Consider the following 18610-nt stretch of genomic DNA (forward strand, 5'->3'; position numbering starts at 1 on the left):
GGGGCTGGTGCCGTTTTTGTCCCCTCTCGCACCCGCGAAAAGGACCCTCTCCGTGTTGTTGGGTCAAAGTCGGGACGGGATGTCTGACTCACTTCTGCGCTCTGCGCGGCGGAGCTCGAGCTCTCACGCCAACTCCACCGTCAGTGACGTGTGCGTCACGTGTCCGTCTCTTCCCTCGGTACGTCCGTCGTATTTTTTTTTTTTTTTTTTCCTTCCCTCCACCGCCTGCCTCAACACTGAGAGCCACTCGAAATAAACAAGCGCAGAAAAAGGGGGGCTGTCGTCGGGACCGGTGCGCCTCCAGTGTCACGTTTATCACCCAGCCGATGGACAGCGGGGTCCTACACCTATAAGTTACCATCAGTGAAGTCCGTTTGCGGCTCCGCCGCGAGCCAATATCAATGTAAACTTTTGAAATACCTGCGCAGCATTACAGTGAGCTCCGACAAAGCGAGGTGAGTGTGCTTTCGTGATTTACGCGAGTGTTTCACCTTTCCCCAAACTTGTGTTGTGAAGCCTCCTTACCTTTTGCGGGCTGCGCTTTGGCTCAGCAGTGCTGGCCAGCTGCATGTCGCCTGCTTAAAATGGCGACAACCAACCGGGGGGAGAGAGAGAGAGTAGGGTTTTTTTGGGGGGGCTGGGGGCTTGCCTTCCACCCCCCCCCTCCTCCTCTCTGAATTGGTTACCAGTGTTTTAAAACCTATAATGCGGACGAGCCCCGTTAAGTTGGGAGACTCACTCCGCCTAACTTGAGCGGAAGATGCATCATTTTCGGAAATGTTTGACGCCGCTGCGCTCAGGGACCAAACGTTATCCAGCGCTGTGTCTCTGCTATTTAACAAAACACCGCTCATCGCTGGCGTTTCTACACAGTTATTATTATTAGTATTATTATTTTTAGATCATTACCAATTACGTGTTGCCCGTTTATATTAAAGCCAGAGATGTAAAATAAATCACGTAAACAATCGTTCGAATTTCACCATTTTTTTTGTGTGTGTGTGTGTCAAGTCTCTTGTCATGAATGAAGAAGTTAGAAATCTTTTGACCTCCCAACCACTTATGATGACTAATATTGTTTCCCACAGTTGTCCGTTTAAAAACTGCAGGAGTAATCTACGGATGATTTGAGCTTTTATTTTGTCAGAAAGCTGTGAAAGACATTTGTGTCCAACAACAACAACAACAAAAAAACCTGCCACACTTTTCATAAGCACAGTTTATTGCATGTTGTCGTCAGAGGAGTTTGGGAGACGGTTGCCTTGGTTATTTCTCATATCAGTGTTGTCATGAGTGTGTGTGACTCCAGGGATTAAGAGCAGAGCTTTCCCAGACAGCTAATTTGTGTCCGGTGTCCACGTGAGACCTGGACATGGACGCACGGCTTAATCCAGCTATTGGTTTATCACCTGCAGCTCACCTTTTACTCTCAGGACAGGCCGGTTTCAACACTACCGCTGATGAGGTTATATCAGAGTCCTCAGTGGAAGAAAACCAGTACAAAACTCCACTAGTATTATTATTGTTGTTGTTGTTGTTGTGCCTCTTCTTGCTGTTATTCATCGTGTTGCTGTGGTGATGGTTTGGGCTCAGTGGCTGTAGTCCACCCCTCCCTCCCTCCCTCCCTCCTTCCCTCCCTCACCTCACCTCCTCCCATCCCTCTTTCTCCCTCCCTTTTACTCCTCAGTTTTAGGTTTGCAGCTGACACAGGTTGAGCTGCTCAGTATGAAAGGATTAATCAGTACGTCATACAATCATACTTCGGCCCTGCACTTTTGGTTAATTTTGCCACTGGAGAATCTCTTGGTTTTGCTTCACTAGCTTCCGTTTTAAGCATCAAATGATGGCTGACTGAAACGGAGAAATCCTGTGAGTCTTTGACGGAAGGAAGGTGTTTCTATCTGTCAGTTTGGTCTCCTCTGTGCTCACCCATGTAATAACAATTTACCTGCAGATCTCTACCAAGTGTGACCACAAAAAGCAGTCAGCTGCAACTCCAGGGCCTTTCTCACAGTCTGTGGGAGGGGAGAGATGTGGTGGTGGTGGTGGGGGGGGGTGGTGGTGGTGGAGCGCAGTGCGATCCACTCATACGTCCAGAGCAAGCAGGTTTGGGTCAGGAGCTGTAGCAGCCTCTTGCTCTGCTTGGCTGGTTAACAGCTTGTGATGTCAGCCATTTTAGGTTGGACTGCACAGAGCATGGTGCTCCGCCATTTTTCTCTCCCTCCCCTCTCAGCAGCCCAGTTTGAACACATGCACATGCAGTGGCCACAGCAATGCAGCCGTCTGCTCCCTGACCCCAGAGAGAGACCAGCCCAGATGGGACCCGGGATCAGGGTGCAGGGACGCTGGAGGACCGCTGTCATTGAGGGTTTCCTATTGTTGCCAGTATTGTGGAGGAACTGAAATGGCATGTGGAGAGAAGTTCAGACTCCTAGATCATAAAAGCACTGGTAGTGTGTGAAACCCCGCAGGGGACTGACAGGGGAAGGTTATGCCTGTTTAAAGTGGGAATAAGTAAGTGGCAAGGCGGTTTTATTTTGAGACACGGAAAACACGGATTTGGTGTTTTGGGGCGCAGACACTCACAGTAGGAAAAACGGTTTGTGCTTTGGAGGTGCAGACTTGATAATGAGCTCGAAAATACGCTCGGGGTTGCTGGTTGTTTTGGAGACCTTTCTGAAAGAGGACAGCATCTGCCACATTTTCGGGCCTGTTAATGCCTCCCTGCCTGCATTGCCTACAGTGAATACACTGGCCAAACACAAGAGCCACACAGGGCAGATGTCTGGTGGGCACCAAGTTAACGGGAAGAAACGGCACAGGTTCTGGCCAATGGCGTGCCTTGGTGACGATGACCACACCTAGCAGAGAGACATCAACACCCCGTGAGGGAGGCACTGAAATAGGAGCAGGGCAGGGACTCTCCAAATACCACTCACAGGGGTGTGTGGAACAAACAAGCCCCGCTAGAGCCAAGGACTGGATGGCATGGGAGATGTGTGTGTGTGTGTGTGTGTGTGTGTGTGTGTGTGTGTGTGTGTGTGTGTGTGTGTGTGTGTGTGTGTGTGTGTGTGTGTGTGTGTGTGTGTGTGTGTGTGTGTGTGTGTGTGTGTGTGTGTGTGTGTGAGAGAGTAACAATGTGTGTTTACCCTCATGCTTGTACTTTAGAGAAATGAGCTGGTGGGAGAGAGAAAGAGGGGAGGGGAGGGTAGGAGGTGGTTGCCATGGGGACAGTAACACACCAGTGGCGCTGCCGACCTGTCTCCCTGGGCCAAACTTGCTTGGAGAGGGAGAAGAAGGAAAGGAAGGGAGGGAGGGAGGGAAGGAGGGAGGGGAAGCAGAGGGTGAAGAGACAGTTAGAGAGGGAGGGTGAAGAGGGAGGAAAAAAGACAAGTAGGGAAGCAAAAATTTTCTTTTTTTTGTTTAAATGGAGCAAACAAGGAAAGGGCTGCCCATGCTGTGCTGAACACCTATTCTGAGTCCTACTCAGTTGTTTCACACAAGGATGTACACCTGTACTCTCCGGGCTGGGAGTAGTTCAGTCAGCATGCAGTTACTCTGCGGCCAAGCTGTAGGCTTTCTTGTGTGTGTGTTATCATTTCGGTGTGTACTGGGAGGATATAGGCCAGGCCTAGACAGGAGTCAGACCAGGGGAGGAAAGGAGGTCATGTTGTGCCGAGCCATTGATGAGGCATAGATAATATAGGTGATGGACCAAGAGGTCTTTTGTGTGTCACTGTGAGATCTCTTGACTTGAGAAAGCCTGACTACCTTCAGTAAACAAGCCTCACACACACACACACACACACACACACACACACACACACACACACACACACACACACACACACACACACACACACACACACACACACACACACACACACACACACACCCTCCCTCTCTCCCCTTCCCCCCTCCCCAATCTCAATCTCACAGGAAACCCACACATGCCAATGCTGACAAGTATAACATAAAGGACACAAGCCGCAGCCACATGGTCATCAACTTGTGAGCAACATTCAAATTAAAGTCACCACCCTGCACTCCTCATTCCCAGTGAGTCAACCCACCCAGCATTGCTGAGGCATGAGTTTCCCGTGTCCAGAGGCTGATAATAGCTCAGCCAGTGTCGTTTCAGTCCTCACCTGTACGAGGCCTCTGGGTCTCTGCTGGTTCTCTCTCGCCTTGTTGTTGTTGAGGCTCAACGTTTGTCTGCCAAACACAGTTGTGGTTTCTGATTTTTTTTTTCTTTTCTTTTCTTCTTCTTCTTTTCTTTTTCACATGTGAAGGTAGGTGTTACTGAAGCCCAGTCAGTCTGAACAGCTTTCCATATGTGTGGAGGGGATTTTATTCTTGGTAAGATAATGTGTGTTTAAGGGCTTGTTGTAGTGAATCTTTTTTCGGTAGGAGACGCTGAAAAGCCTGTGTGCACATAAGAGACATTGAAGCTGAACTCCAGGTTATGTCCACTGGCTGAACATTCCAGGCTTTGCAGCAGTGAGCAGGGAGGGGGAGAGGGAGAGAGGGGGAGGGAGAGGGAGGGACTGTGTGATTGTAGTTTGGAGCAAGAAGGGGGCTTTGAGGCGCTGGGGAGGGGAAGGGGGGGGGGTAGGCAGGGTGGGAAGGCGAGTCCAGGGGGGTATCTGGGAGGAAAATTCCTCTCTGAAACACCTCAGTGCTTCCTCCACCATAGTTAACACCCCTCTTTCCCCTCGCCTCCTCACCCCAAACCGGCTGCCCATCCCCCACCATCCTCTCCAGTTCGCTCCTCTCCTCTCCTCTCCTCTCCTCTCCTCTCCTCTCCTCTCCTCTCCTCTCCTCTCCTCTCCTCTCCTCTCCTCTCCCTCTCCCTCTCCCTCTCCTCTCCCTCTCGCCTGCCACCCACACCCAACAGAACCACGTGATGGATGGCTGAGACTGCCCACCCATAAGCCTTTGTGTTGGTCATGTGACCGGCCTGCCTTGGCAGAGTGGTGCCCCTTGATGCAGAACTGAATGGCAGGGGAGTAGGAGGGGTGCTCAACGGCCCAAGCCAGGGGCAGTTACTCTTTCTGAGGGGGGAGGGAGGGGGGTTCAAGGGGGAACAAGGGGCATCACGTTCCCTCCACCTCCAAACTTCATTTGCCTGTTAACCCTTCACACTCGGATCCAAAGAGAGGCATCTGCTCCTCTTTCTGTTTGATACCCATTTGATGCAGTCCAGCTACATTTTCATCACAGCCTCAATAAAGTACGTCTGTGTTACCAGTAAGACGTGTAGACTGCAGATGAACTGACCTGTAATTTACTCTTGTTGACTGGGACTGGGACACCGAGGCTGCCGCCGGGCTCCCGAAGGCAGGAAAGTGAAAACATTTGCTCAGTTAGTGTGTGTGTGTGTGTGTGTGAAAGGGCATCTATCACACCCCAGTCCTGTGAGGGTTAAATGGGCTTTGAGCTAATGTACCATGACCTTTGTGTGGCAAACCAAGGATTTGCTTGTGTGTGTGTGTGTGTGTGTGTGTGTGTGTGTGTGTGTGTGTGTGTGTGTGTGTGTGTGTGTGTGTGTGTGTGTGTGTGTGTGTGTGTGGGTACAAGAGAGAGAACATTTGCCATTTAACAAGTGCTACTTGATTAGAGTGGGACAGATTTATTGAATGGAGACATGATGGCTCCGTAATGGCCTCGTGCTCAAAGAAATGCCTTGCTCAAAGAAATGCGTCTTCAGAAACTAGAAACACTGAGCAGCTCCGTTTGGACATCTGAAGCGCGAGATTACTTCCAATTTGTGTTGGATTTGTGGGTGAAGTATCGTTGCACCGCGGTGGGCCGGACTCAGACTTGAGATTTCTGTTACACTCCTTTCAGCTGTTGAACTTTGGTGAGCTCTTGCTGCTCTGAGAGTGAGGTGTCATGTCGGGGCAGAGTGACTGGAAAAGTAATTGCCCCGGAGCTGTTCCTCCAATCCTCCATCATCACTACCTCTCGGCTCCAGGGAACTGACGGAGGGGGAAGACACCTCCACAGGAAGCGTCGCCATTTTGTGTGGAGACCAGGGCTCTAGAGGTGTGTGAAGGAAATTTTAAGATTCGCATTGCCATGCGGGTGTGTTTCCATCTCGACTGTATTATTGTCGGGAGAGAAGGCCATCTTTCCAGGGAACATCTGTTGAACCACCCACTTGCCCAATTGTCAAGTACGCTCCACTTTAAGCTACAAATTCACAAGTGAGCATTTCTGTAGCAAATCTTCATTATATATATATATATACAGTGAACCCTCGCTATAACGCCACGGTTCACCTTTCACGGTCTCGCTGCTTCACGGATTTGCATTGTGCATTGAAATCACATTACGACTATATGTAAAGTAGATATATTTAATGTCCAGTTCTATCTATTTCAATTGTAAAATAAAGGTTACTACTTCACGGATTTCGCCTATCATGGTTTCTATTTGGAACGTAACCCCCGGTGAAAAACGAGGGTTCACTGTATATATATATATATATATAAAAGGTGCTCAGGGGAGCTGCAGAGGCTGTGGATTAAATAAATTCAGAATGTGCTCTTGTCTTTGGGGGTGTGTCTCAAAGAGGGGAAGTGAGACTGAGTTGCATGGGGGAGGGGAAAGAAGGGGGTAGGACAGGAGTGCTCCCAAAGAGCCTTTAGTGAAGAAGCAGACTGAGTGTGTTTGAATTGCCTCATAAAGGAGATAGCCTTGGGTTTTGTGGGGAAGAGGAGTTGAGGAGAAGACTTTGATTGTTGTTTTTGTTTTTTAATTAAAGATTTACAAGCAACAATGGATTTTAAGGGCCTCTGCTGAGTCTTCTCAGAAGGCCTCCCTACCTTTTGCCTTTTGATATTTTACCTGGGAACATCCAACAAACTGTTCATTATTTCTTTCTTTCTTTTTTTTTTTTTTTCCCAGCAAAGAGGAAACTGCTTTGAGTAAGAAATCCCATCTGATTTGTTCTCCCTCGCTCGTCCCCCCCCTCCCCCCACACACCCCTTGTTCGGTAAATTATATCACACCGGATGGCGATTGATGAACTAAAATATTTCTCTTGATTTACAGGTTTTCCCTAAAAACTGCAGTGAGAACCACGAGAGGACCTATGGACCAGCCCTGCCGACCTCCTCCCCCCATGCCTGGTCTATAGTCAACGAGAAGCCCACATTCTCTCTCACACCCCTCCCTTCAGCCATTTGACCGCCCCTCCCCGCCCCGTGGTCACACCATGGCCAGCAAAAGGAAGTCGACTACCCCTTGCATGATCCCCAGCAAGATTATCCACCTGTCAGAGGAGGCTGAACGGGACTCTCCCGTTCTTCTCCGCCAAAGCAGGATCTCGGGGGGCGACAGACGCAGTCCCCCGGACCCCGGGGAGTCTTCCAAACCAGAGGCTGGCGATGCCGTCGGAGACGCTGCCGGCACTTACACCTGTAAGCCTTGTAACTTTGAAACCCACGACCTTAACTTGTTCTTGGATCACGTCTACACGGGGCACCCGGACTTCCGTTGCGACCCCAGCTTCTTCTGTGTGAGCTGCGGGGTTTCAGCGCCCAAGTTCGAGGGGCTGGCCCTGCACAACGCCAGGGTTCACCCCAGCACGTTGAACACCACCCTGCAGCTGAGGAAGAGGGAGAGGAGGGTGGTGGTGGAGCAGAATCTGGTGACCGGGACAGAGGCGGGGAAGGACAGCGAGATTTCCATCACCAAAACCCCGATCATGAGGATGCTGAAGGGGAAGTCGGAGCCGAAACGGATCGTGGTGTCTCACCCGGCCTCGGACGAGCCTTCCTCTGACCACCACTCGGTCTCTGCGTCTCGAGAGACGGAGAGAAAAGAGACTGCTGCAGTGACGGTCAACCACGTTCCCACAATTGTCCACAATGGAACAACCAAGGTCACGCTGCCCTCAGCCATCCAGATAGTCAACGGCTCGGGAGCATTGCCGGTGCTAAAGACGCCTATCACACAGGTAAATGTTTTAGTTGCGCTCTCTTAAACACGTCCATTTTGACTTGAATCGCATTCATTTATATTCTTTTTGATTCTTGAAGGTGGTTTCAGTTGTTCAAAACAGAAGCCTTCACCATTCTCCACCGATCACAGCCGCCTCAAACATGTCCTGTGCTTCCTCACTTTCATCCTCAAAAAATCTCCCCAAGGTAAATGTTGTTTTTGTTGTACTCCCGTATTGTGAAAGTTATTATTGGTTATCATATGATGCAATAATAACTGACTTTTCACATTTTTCATTCCCAGGTAATGATTCCGTTGAGCAGCATCCCCACCTACAGTGCCTCCATGGACTCCTCCTCCTTCCTGAAGACCTCCTTCAGTAAGTTCCCGTACCCCACAAAGGCCGAGCTCTGCTACCTGACCGTGGTCACAAAGTTTCCCGAAGAGCAGATCAAGATCTGGTTCACGGCCCAGAGACTGAAGCAAGGCATCAGCTGGTCGCCCGAGGAGATAGAGGAGGCCAGGAGGAAGATGTTCAACACCATCATTCAGACGGCACCCTCCAGCTCTCAGAACCCGATGCACAGCCACCACGGCCCGGCCCAGCACACAATCACAGTCCTGCCTGCCTCGCTGGGGGCTACGGGGATCCCTCACATTCTGCAGGGGTCCCTCGTCAGCCAGGGGGGGGTAATCGTCACACAGCCAGTGATGGCGAACGGCATCCAGGTCAGCAGCGCTCCCGTGGCCCTGGCCGTCACACCGAAGCCCCAGGCGGCAGCCCGGCCCATGATGCAGGCCCGACCCGCTGCAGCCCCGGTGGCGGACAAAGGCATCGGCATGGTGGTGGGGACGGTGGGCAGCAGCGGCAGCAGCATGGGGAGTAACATCATCAGCGGCAGTAACAGCAGCCGGAGTGGGGGAGGGGGCACGAGCAGTGCCAGCGGGAGAAGTCAAGCTAGTGTCATCAACCTCAGTCTGGGAAGCAGCAATCACATTCACGCAAAGGCCATCAGTGTGAACGGTAAACACGGCCGCGCCAACGCCGCCTCCAGCGAAAAGAGCAACAGTCACGTCACCGGTCTTGTAAGTGCGAAGAACACGGATAAAAGCGCAGCCAACAACACCGGCGTTGCGCAGACCGACACGGAAAGTACAAACGCCACGGAGAGCAGGGCCACTAAAAGCAAAACGGGCAGCGATGGACAGAAGGCAAAAGCTGCCAATGGCAGCAGTAACAAAAGTAACGCAACCAGCACAAGTCCAGACGACGTCGACCCCTCCGCCAGGGACTCCCCGAACATCAAAATGGAGGAGGCGTCTTCCCCCACCTCCAAATCTTCCTCGCCCTCCCCTCCCTCCGCCCTGGGCGGCGCACCGGGCTCCCGGACGCCCGTCAACGCGTTCCTGGACCCCAGTTTTTACAAGGGCAAGAAGTCCCAGGGGCAGCTGAACGCCCTCAAGGACAGCTTCCAGCTGGGCCAGTTCCCCGACCAGGAGGAGGTGGACCGCCTCATCGCGCTGACGGGGCTCACGGTGCGGGAGGTCCGCAAGTGGTTCAGCGATCGGCGCTACCACTTCCGCAACCTGAAAGGGGGCCGCTCCGGCGCGGGGGGGGGGCAGGGCAAGCCCGCACCCGGAGCGGGGGGCGCTCCGAGTGCGGGCGGCGTCGCCGGGGCCAACCCCGTCGATTTGTCAGAGAGCGGCAGCAACAGCTGCGGCTCGAAAACGCCCCAGCACGCCTCGGCTCCTCTGAGCCCGACTGCAACGCCGACCCCCACCTCCCCCACCGCGGCGTCCCGCCGACTGCCCAGACCGCCTTCCCCGGATTTCACGGCCATCCGCTACAAAGAGCGAGAACCCCACCAGGTGAGGCCCAAGTGGAGCAAAATCCACTTTTGTGTGTGTTTTCTTGGTTCTAAGATGTTGGATTTGAAGAGACTCGTCAAAGTCTGTTGACATGCGCCGGGGGAGCGCCGCTTCACGTGTGGAAAAAGTACTGTAAAGTCTTTTGCTGGCTACCGAAGGAGCTGCACGAAATCGAATAACGGTAGCGGTTTGCTTGCGGAGTCCAACGCACCCGAATGTCCGACTGAACCGTCAGCGGTCTTAAGTCGAAGTAGAGAAAAAACAAAAACAAAAACAAAAAAAACGCGCCAACCGCAGGATTTCCCCGTTCTTGTAGCTTTCTAGTTCTGCAGAGGAATGGCCGCGCTGTGTTTTCTTTCGCATGAAAACGTGGACAGCGGGCCCGCGCTGAAGGCGGGACGTTATGACGTGTTCGTGCGTTTGTGACGTCGCAAACTTGCAGAAGTCCAAGCGGCTCCGGTCTCTTAATACGGGCTGTGTGCATTTCTCTACGGAAACGGCCGTTTTGACACGTTCATAGTATTTATTAAGAACTGCTTCATAATCCAGAAAGAAATAGAAATCTGAATTTGACCTTTTTCACCTTTTTCACCTTTTTTTTCCAAGTCATCGTTATTTCATGGACACGAAGATGATCTCTGTAAATATCTTGGTTGTCTCACCAACGGCTAAAAACTTTTTACAGTTTCCTCAGAATGGACCAGGTGGAACCAGATACTTAGATTCTTGTTTGATAATGAACTTAAATGAAAAATTGTCACCATTGTTGCCGATTCCTTCATTATTATTATTATTATTATTATTAGTCCTCATTCATTTCTTGATTGATTGAAGTAATCTGTTTAGTTTAGCACTCCTTCCCGTTATTGACTTGGACCATTCATCTGTTGTGTTCAGGTGAAGGCCTTGGAGGCCAGCTTCGCCCGGGACCCCGACCCGTCAGGAGAGGAAGTGGACAGACTGCGATCGGAGACCAAGATGACCAGAAGGGAGATCAACGGCTGGTTCACCGAGAGGAGGAAGAGGGTGGCAGCCGAGAAGAAAAAAGAGGAGGCGGAGCGAGCGCTGAGAGAGGAGGAGGAGGATATGGAGGCGGATGGAGAAGAGAGACACCGAGATGACAGCTCAGGAGAACTGAAAGTCAACCCGATCAAAATAAACCTGAAGATGCTGAAGGTGACGGAGGCCAACGGCAAACCGGAGGGCGAAGGCTCGGACAGCCCGACGGTACCGCCTCAGTTCAGCAGCACACCCGCCTCCTCCCCGGGCTCCACCTCCTCCTCCTCCACCGCCGCCGCCACCAGACCATCCCAGTCCTCGACCGCGACGCCCAAACCATCCAACTCCCCCAAGCCCACGACCATCCGAGGCAAGAAGACGGCGGAGCAGCTGCACTTGCTCAAGCAGGTCTACTCCCGCACCCAGTGGCCCAGCGCCACTCAGTACGACGAACTGATCTCGGCTACCGGGCTGCCCCGGCCCGAGGTGGTGCGCTGGTTCGGGGACTGCCGCTACGTGCAGAAGAACGGCCAGCTGAAGTGGCTGGAGGCGTACCAGGACAAGGCTCTGCAGGAGGACCTGCAGAAGGAGAACGTCAAGATCCTCCAGGCTCACCTCGATCACCACGGCAGGCTGGAGGACTCGCAGGTACTGACCACAGCTCATTGTGTCGTTTTCTTCTTCTTCTTCTTCTTCTTCTTCTTCTTCTTCTTTCTTTCGTCTTTCTTCTTTCGTATTTCTTATTTCTTCTTCCTTCTTTCGTCTTCTTCCTTTCGTCTTTCTTCCTTTCGTCTTCTTTCTTTCTTCTTGTTCTTCTTTCTTCTTCTTCTTCGTTCTTCTTCTTCTCTGAACAACCTCAAACGAGAAACCTGCGCCGCCACGATAAAATGTTCACATGCGTGTGTGGGAGCCACACAAGTGATGGAATAATAATGATAATAATTCCATTTGATTGATTTTTCGTAAAGTGCATCTCGTCTCTCGTCATTAATTATCATGAGTTGTTTTTGCTGGTGATTGGTTTGGTGTTACTTATAAATCTTTCCTTTCAGGGTTAACCTGAAAAGACGGAAGTCTCGTATCGCATCCAATAACATCTTTTTAATCTGCATATTTTTTAAAAGAAACTATGTGATTCACTTTGACACCTTTTGATCCACACTAATTGAACAGGGGGGGGGGGAAGGTGTCGGAGAAGTCGGCGTTTAAGCTGCTTTGGATGCAAACCGTTAAAATATTGAAGTCTTCGTCCGTGTTTGATTGCCAGAACTCGGGCCTCGGATTTCCCCGTTGGCTCTCGACTCAGAAGAGCTTCCGTTGTTCAAAAAAAAAAATGACCGTCTCACCCTCTGATCGTAAAGCAAAGACGCTCCGCAGTTTCGTCCCGCTTTGACTGAAAATATCCTTTTGTGCTTTTCACAACGCCGTCGGAGAGGTGCAGCGCTCGGAACAAATGAGCTTCTTCGTTTCTTCTCCCTGGGTCACTTTTTAAAAGTGCCTTTTTAGAAGAGATAAAACGGATGGATCCACGCCGCGCACTTTAACTGTCACAACAGCAAAGGAGGAAAATAAACGGTTCAGTTGTGGAAAGGAAAACGTACACTATGAGCATCTACAATATGCCGTATGATATGAAAGTAGAGCGGTACTAACCGCAGCGGGCAGATTGATCTAGGTTAGGTTAGGTAGTTAGTTTATTAATCCCCGAGGGGACATTTATTCGCCACAGCAGCATACAGGATCTGTATTTCATCTCAATATAAATGGTATTTAAAAATGTGTTTTATTCTGTTTAGGTAAAGTATGTCAAACTTGAAATGTTTTTCAATTCATATTTGCTAAATATCTGATGGTTTGACTTTATTGATGCTCAATATTAACCTCCGACTGTCTCTCTGACTACCTTTTAAGATTTATACGATTAGATTACCACATTACAATGTATTATTACTGAGTAAATTCAAGTTCCAACCGGGGCTGTGCCACATCTAATTATTAATGATAATGTTAGTCTAATTAATATGCTAAAAAAATAAATTAAAAAAAAAAAAAAAGTTGGGTGATGGTGGCAATTAAGGAAAACTGTTACATATAGGCCAACTTCTAAAACAATAACACTTACTTGAAATTAATAATAAAATATTTTTCAGTATTTTATCGTGGTTATCGTAGAAAAACCCTGAAATATTGTGATATTATTTTAGCGCCATATCGCCTCAGAAAAAAAAAACCCAACGTAAAATGGATAGACAAAAAGAAAAGCAAAAAGCCACCTTTCATCAGGTAAGAACAGATTCTATATGAACTGGAATAAGGAGTCTTAAACTGACTAAAGATATGTCCAAATATTTCTTTTCTACAAACGGTAGACGTGGTGCAACAGATGTCGGTAATCGGAGCGATTATTAAACGGGTCGGGAGTATTTTGCACGGGGATATAAATTGGGAGTCTACATGGGTGTAACTATTTATATATCTATAATAAGATTCTGTGTGGAGGAGCTGCTCACATGTCAGCAGAGAGACCAAAAGACCAGCGGTGGACTGATCCTGTGTGTGTGAGAGAGAGAGAGAGAGAGTGTATGTCTCTGTGTTTGTATGTGTGTGTGTGTATGTTTCTGTGTGTGTGTGTGTGAGAGAGAGAGAGAGAGAGAGTGTGTATGTCTCTGTGTTTGTATGTGTGTGTGTGTATGTTTCTGTGTGTGTGTATGTGTATATGTTTCTGTGTGTGTGAGAGTGTATGTGAGTGTGTATGTTTCTGTGTCTGTCTATGTATGTTTCTGTGTGTGTGTGTGTGTGTTTCTGTGTCTGTCTCTGTGTTTGTGTGTGAGAGTGTGTGTGTGTATGTTTCTGTGTCTGTCTCTGTTTGTATGTGTGTGTGTGTGTTTTTGTGTCTGTCTCTATGTGTGTGTATGTATGTTTCTGTGTGTGTGTGTTTCTGTGTGTGTGTGTGTATGTTTCTGTGTCTGTCTCTGTTTGTATGTGTGTGTGTGTGTTTCTGTGTCTGTCTCTATGTGTGTGTATGTATGTTTCTGTGTGTGTGTGTGTGTGTTTCTGTGTGTGTGTGTGTGTGTGTGTGTGTGTTTCTGTGTCTGTCTCTGTGTGTGTGTGTGTGTGTGTGTGTGTGTGTGTGTGTTTCTGTGTCTGTCTCTGTGTGTGTGTGTGTGTGTGTGTTTCTGTGTGTGTGTGTGTGTGTGTGTGTGTGTGTGTGTGTGTGTTTCTGTCTCTATGTGTGTGTGTATGTATGTTTCTTTGTGTGTGTGTTTCTGTGTCTGTGTCTGTGTGTGTGTGTGTGTGTGTGTGTGTGTGTGTGTGTTTCTGTGTCTGTCTCTGTGTGTGTGTGTGTGTGTATGTTTCTGTGTGTGTGTGTGTGTGTGTTTCTGTCTCTATGTGTGTGTGTATGTATGTTTCTTTGTGTGTGTGTGTGTCTGTGTCTGTCTCTGTGTCTGTGTGTGTGTGTCTGTGTCTGTGTGTGTGTGTGTGTGTGTGTGTGTGTGTGTGTGTGTTTCTGTGTGTGTGTGTGTGTGTGTGTGTGTGTGTGTGTTTCTGTGTCTGTCTCTATGTGTGTGTATGTATGTTTCTGTGTGTGTGTGTGTGTTTCTGTCTCTATGTGTGTGTGTATGTATGTTTCTTTGTGTGTGTGTTTCTGTGTCTGTCTCTGTGTGTGTGTGTGTGTGTGTGTGTGTGTGTGTGTGTGTCTGTGTCTGTGTGTGTGTGTGTGTGTGTGTGTGTATGTTTCTGTGTGTGTGTGTGTGTGTGTGTGTGTGTGTTTCTGTCTCTATGTGTGTGTGTATGTATGTTTCTTTGTGTGTGTGTTTCTGTGTCTGTGTCTGTCTGTGTGTGTGTGTGTGTGTGTTTCTGTGTCTGTCTCTGTGTGTGTGTGTGTGTGTATGTTTCTGTGTGTGTGTGTGTGTGTGTGTGTCTGTCTCTATGTGTGTGTGTATGTATGTTTCTTTGTGTGTGTGTTTCTGTGTCTGTGTCTGTCTCTGTGTCTGTGTGTGTGTGTTCTGTGTCTGTCTCTGTGTGTGTGTGTTTCTGTGTCTGTCTCTGTGTGTGTGTGTGTTTCTGTGTGTGTGTGTGTGTGTGTTTCTGTGTCTATCTCTATGTGTGTGTGTGTGTGTTTCTGTGTCTGTCTCTATGTGTGTGTGTGTGTGTGTGTCTGTGTCTCTATGTGTGTGTGTGTGTGTGTGTGTGTGTGTGTGTGTGTGTGTGTGTGTGCGTGTGTGTGCACCTGTAAAGGCAGATAAACCTCATGGTTCTTTGTGCACAGCTGCAGGAACTGGCTCAAACCAGCGGTTTGACGACGGACCTGGTTCGACATTGGTTCTCCACCAAGGCGTCTCCGGGCGCCACGGAACAAACGGCCGGGACGAGGCCGGCGGCACCGGGCGCGGCGGCCGAGTCCCAAACGACGACGGGGTCCTCCCCGCCGGAGCCGGAGCCGCGGGCGGGAGGCGGGACGGAGGAGAAAACGGAGCAGTCGGTGTGCGGAGTCGCCGAGGAGGCCGACGCCGACAAGACTGTGAACGCCGCTGAAGGTAACCCCCACGTCCGGAGCGGCGGCGTCTCTCCGCGCTTCAGATCGGCAAAGCGAGGCGCGACGCGTTAACGACCCAAAAAGAGGCTGTAAACAAGCTGTTTTTAGTTAAATCCCTTCAGCGTGTTAAATGTTAAGAAAGCGAACACGAGCGTCTCTCGAGCCCAACGACGAAGTTGGAGTGTAAACGGTTCACCGTCACTCGTCCCGCGTCCGCTGATCGCTCGCAGCGCCGGAACCGCTTTTTTAATTCGAGTCCCCCCCCCCCCCCGGTGGGTTTGGGGTATAAAAAGGTGATAAACGGAGCCGCGTCGGAACCGCGACGCGTTTTTAAGAGTCTCCCCGGTGACGCCGAGGCGTTTGACAGGCGGCACGCGCGCGAACACAGAACCGTCATAATTACGAGGAACAAAACCCGCCGCGACAGGTACTTCAAATGGACGCGCGGCTGACGCCTGGTTTCTGGAGCATGTTGTCAAGGTGACCGATTTTTAATAACTTTTTTTTTTTTTTCTTTCCATTTTTTTCTTTTTCTTTTATTGCTACAGGAACCGATTGAAGAGGCCTTTTTTTAAAGTGTGGAGTTCACGACGCAGGTGGTCTTTGTTCTCGGAGTCGGACTGAAAAGACGACAGATGCGTTTTGTAACGGGATCACTGGATGGAAACGGATCTCGAAACCATCCCCATCCTTCTCACTCACACCCCTAGAGGTAGGCACGACCCCCCCCCCCCCGCCCCGCCCCGCCCACGTGAGACTTTGAAGCCACTACTCCCCCCTCCCTCCCTCCCTCCCTCCCTGCTTGTCCTGTTCTGTGTAGCTTTCGGCTACACACACACACACACACACTCTCTCCCATTCGCCCCCCTCTCCCCCCCCCCCACACCCCCAAGAAGGAAGTTCCAGTGGGGACCGAAGAGTCGGGGCGGAGGTGACGTGGGCGGGAGGGAGAGGGGTGGCGGGGGAGGGAGGGAGGGAGGGATGAGGCTGCCATGTTTGTTCCGCCTGCCTGCTGTAATGGGAGAAAGGGGAGGCTTGACGTGGAGGAGGGGAAAAAAGGGAGACGCGCGGCCGGAGGCCTCGGCAGATGTTGCCCGGGGCGGGGCGGGGCGGGGGGGGGGGGGGGGTTGGGATCGGGACGGTTCTCAGCCAGGGCCGACGCTCGACACGAGGACCGTCGGGAGTCGCCGAGGAACTGCCCGTTGCACGTCCCGGGGTACGACAGACTGCGCAGGTCTTTGCCACAGGGTGCTTGCCCAGGCCTCGCGGCAAATCAAGATGGAGTCGTACTTTTACATCATGTCGTCATGCTTTTTTTTTTTTTTTTTCCCCCCTCCCCCCACCCTTCTTTTCTCCCCCCCCCCCTCCCCCAAATCATGCACTCACACACCACTCGAACTTTACGCTTGCGGCTTACTTTACACGCGCTACTAAACACTTCACAGCATCGCATGTTGAAACCGCGGCGCCGGTGTCCCATTTCGACCACGAGGAGGTTTTCCTTCGCCTCGTCTGTACATACTCTTCGTTTGTTTTTTTTTGTTGTTTTTGTTTTTTGTTTTTTAAAAAACGGGACGCGAAAAATCATCCGGAGTCGTTTCATCCAAAGAGGGCGGCGAGCACCCTGTCGCGTCTGAAATACGTTGGGGACTGCACGGCGAGTTTGATCTGTGTTGTAGCATCAAGTGCTTCTTTTACGTCGCCGACGCATACGTACATTTGTTTTTAATGGAACTTTCTTATGGGATTAAATTTGACTGTAAAAAAAAAAAAAAATACTGTGAACTTGTACCGGAGTTCCCTACTTAGGCTCGATGTATCATTTTTACAGATGGTATTTGCAGAATAAACAGAATGTAATACACGTGTGGCTCTTGCGTGTCATTGCGGCCTAAGTCGAGTCTTCCATGTGGTGTACAGCGGTGGGGGGGTGGGGTGGGAGGGTGGGGTGCGGGTGGGGTAATCTGGTCCTCCCCGTCAAGAAATATTTGGCCCCTTGACAAAAAAGTTTTTAAGATTTTAGTTGAACAGAAGTCAAAACTTGTACTTTTCACAGATCTGCAGATAAACTATCCCGTCAGGCGTGTCGTCTTCGTAACGAGTGATTCACTTCACCCGTCGGTGGTTTTATTGTTGTGGCCGATTGCCATATGTTGCCTGTTTGTTTTTTTTGTTAACACAGCATGCAGCTGCCCACTAAAAAAAAAAAAAAAAAAACAACCCCCATCCCACCTCAACTGTAATCTACAACGGTCAAACGGGAGCCGACGAGAAAGCCCCTCGTTCAGCGCTCCGCCTGATATTTGTGTTATTGATTCATTTTGTCGATTATTCTCCAAACGTTGTGTTTAGTCTGTGGATTTTTAACAAACAACAACAACAACAACAACAACAACAGGTGCCTTAGCGGCTCAAGGGACTTGAGATTCTGTCCATAAATTTCAGGCCCCGTTTGATGGATCCTCGGCACCGCAACGCTTTCGGTCGACCTCTCGGGCCGCCGTTCGCGCATCTGAAGCTGCAAGCGTTCACTCACTTCCTGTGGTGCGGAGTCTGAAGTTCATGAAACCTAGTGTGTGTGTGTGTGTGTGTGTGTGTGTGTGTGTGTGTGTGTGTGTGTGTGCGCGCGCTGCAGTTACATCCGACAACTGAACATGACGCACCTCGCTGCAGCGCATTCACATTTCACACAAAAGAAAAACAAAACAAAACAAAAAAAAGAACAAAGTAGTATAAAGTAGTAAGTATTTTTTATTTACTTTTCAGGCTTGAATATGTTTCATATGAAAGGCAAAATTAAAAATGAATACTTTTCCTCTCCATAGTTTAGGCACGTTACAGAAAGGCGATTGCAAATGAGACTGTCGCGAACAAAACGGACAAGTTTGGAGAAAAAAACAACAACAACAACAACAACAACAAAAAAAGAGGCAAAAACAAATGACGGCTAAGGGCCCTGCGCACTCCACGCGGGCGTTTTAAGTTATTCTAGTTGATTGGACTCCGTCCCTTTAGAATAAAGTGAAGAGCGGGGTGGGGGTGGTGGTGGTGGTGGGGGGGGCCTTTAAGCCCCGGCCCGGGGGGGGGGGGTGAGGGAGGGCTGAAACGTGTGGCTTTAAAAATGTGACGTGTACACGAGCTCTCCACAAAGACCGTTCATCGACCGCTGCGGGAGGAAATAAACGTACGGAGGAGGAGCTTCGGGATTAATATCGGGTGGGTGGGGGTGAAGGGGGGGGGGTGGGGGTGAGGCGC

General features: G+C 50.1%; 1 protein-coding gene across 2 annotated transcripts; it reads left to right on the forward strand.

Moving 5' to 3' along the window:
• Positions 1 to 208: 208 nt before the first annotated feature.
• zhx3b (zinc fingers and homeoboxes 3b) lies at positions 209 to 16189 on the forward strand. Of its 2 annotated transcripts, XM_069725152.1 has the most exons (8): positions 209 to 455; positions 6913 to 6932; positions 7060 to 7966; positions 8049 to 8156; positions 8254 to 9819; positions 10717 to 11466; positions 15089 to 15356; positions 15904 to 16189. In XM_069725152.1, exons 3-8 carry the CDS (start codon positions 7223 to 7225, stop codon positions 15912 to 15914), a joined length of 3447 nt encoding a protein of 1148 aa, XP_069581253.1. In that variant the 5' UTR covers positions 209 to 455; positions 6913 to 6932; positions 7060 to 7222; the 3' UTR covers positions 15915 to 16189. The 2 variants fall into 2 exon arrangements, with proteins under 2 accessions (XP_069581253.1, XP_069581244.1); XM_069725143.1 differs by lacking the exon at positions 6913 to 6932.
• The last annotated feature ends 2421 nt before the right edge of the window (positions 16190 to 18610 follow it).

This window comes from Brachyistius frenatus, unplaced genomic scaffold (assembly GCF_029030835.1).
Source record: "Brachyistius frenatus isolate BFR_SWC_R1_liver_20210118 unplaced genomic scaffold, ASM2903083v1 Contig_6, whole genome shotgun sequence".
Classification (NCBI taxonomy): domain Eukaryota; kingdom Metazoa; phylum Chordata; class Actinopteri; family Embiotocidae; genus Brachyistius; species Brachyistius frenatus.

Excerpts from the sequence above, each read along its gene's own strand:
- zhx3b (XM_069725152.1), top strand. The coding sequence starts at position 7,223 with ATGGCCAGCAAAAGGAAGTCGACTACCCCTTGCATGATCCCCAGCAAG. Across the intron at positions 8,157-8,253 it reads CCTCAAAAAATCTCCCCAAG|GTAATGATTCCGTTGAGCAG; the intron begins GTAAATGTTGTT and ends TTTCATTCCCAG. Across the intron at positions 11,467-15,088 it reads GCAGGCTGGAGGACTCGCAG|CTGCAGGAACTGGCTCAAAC; the intron begins GTACTGACCACA and ends CTTTGTGCACAG.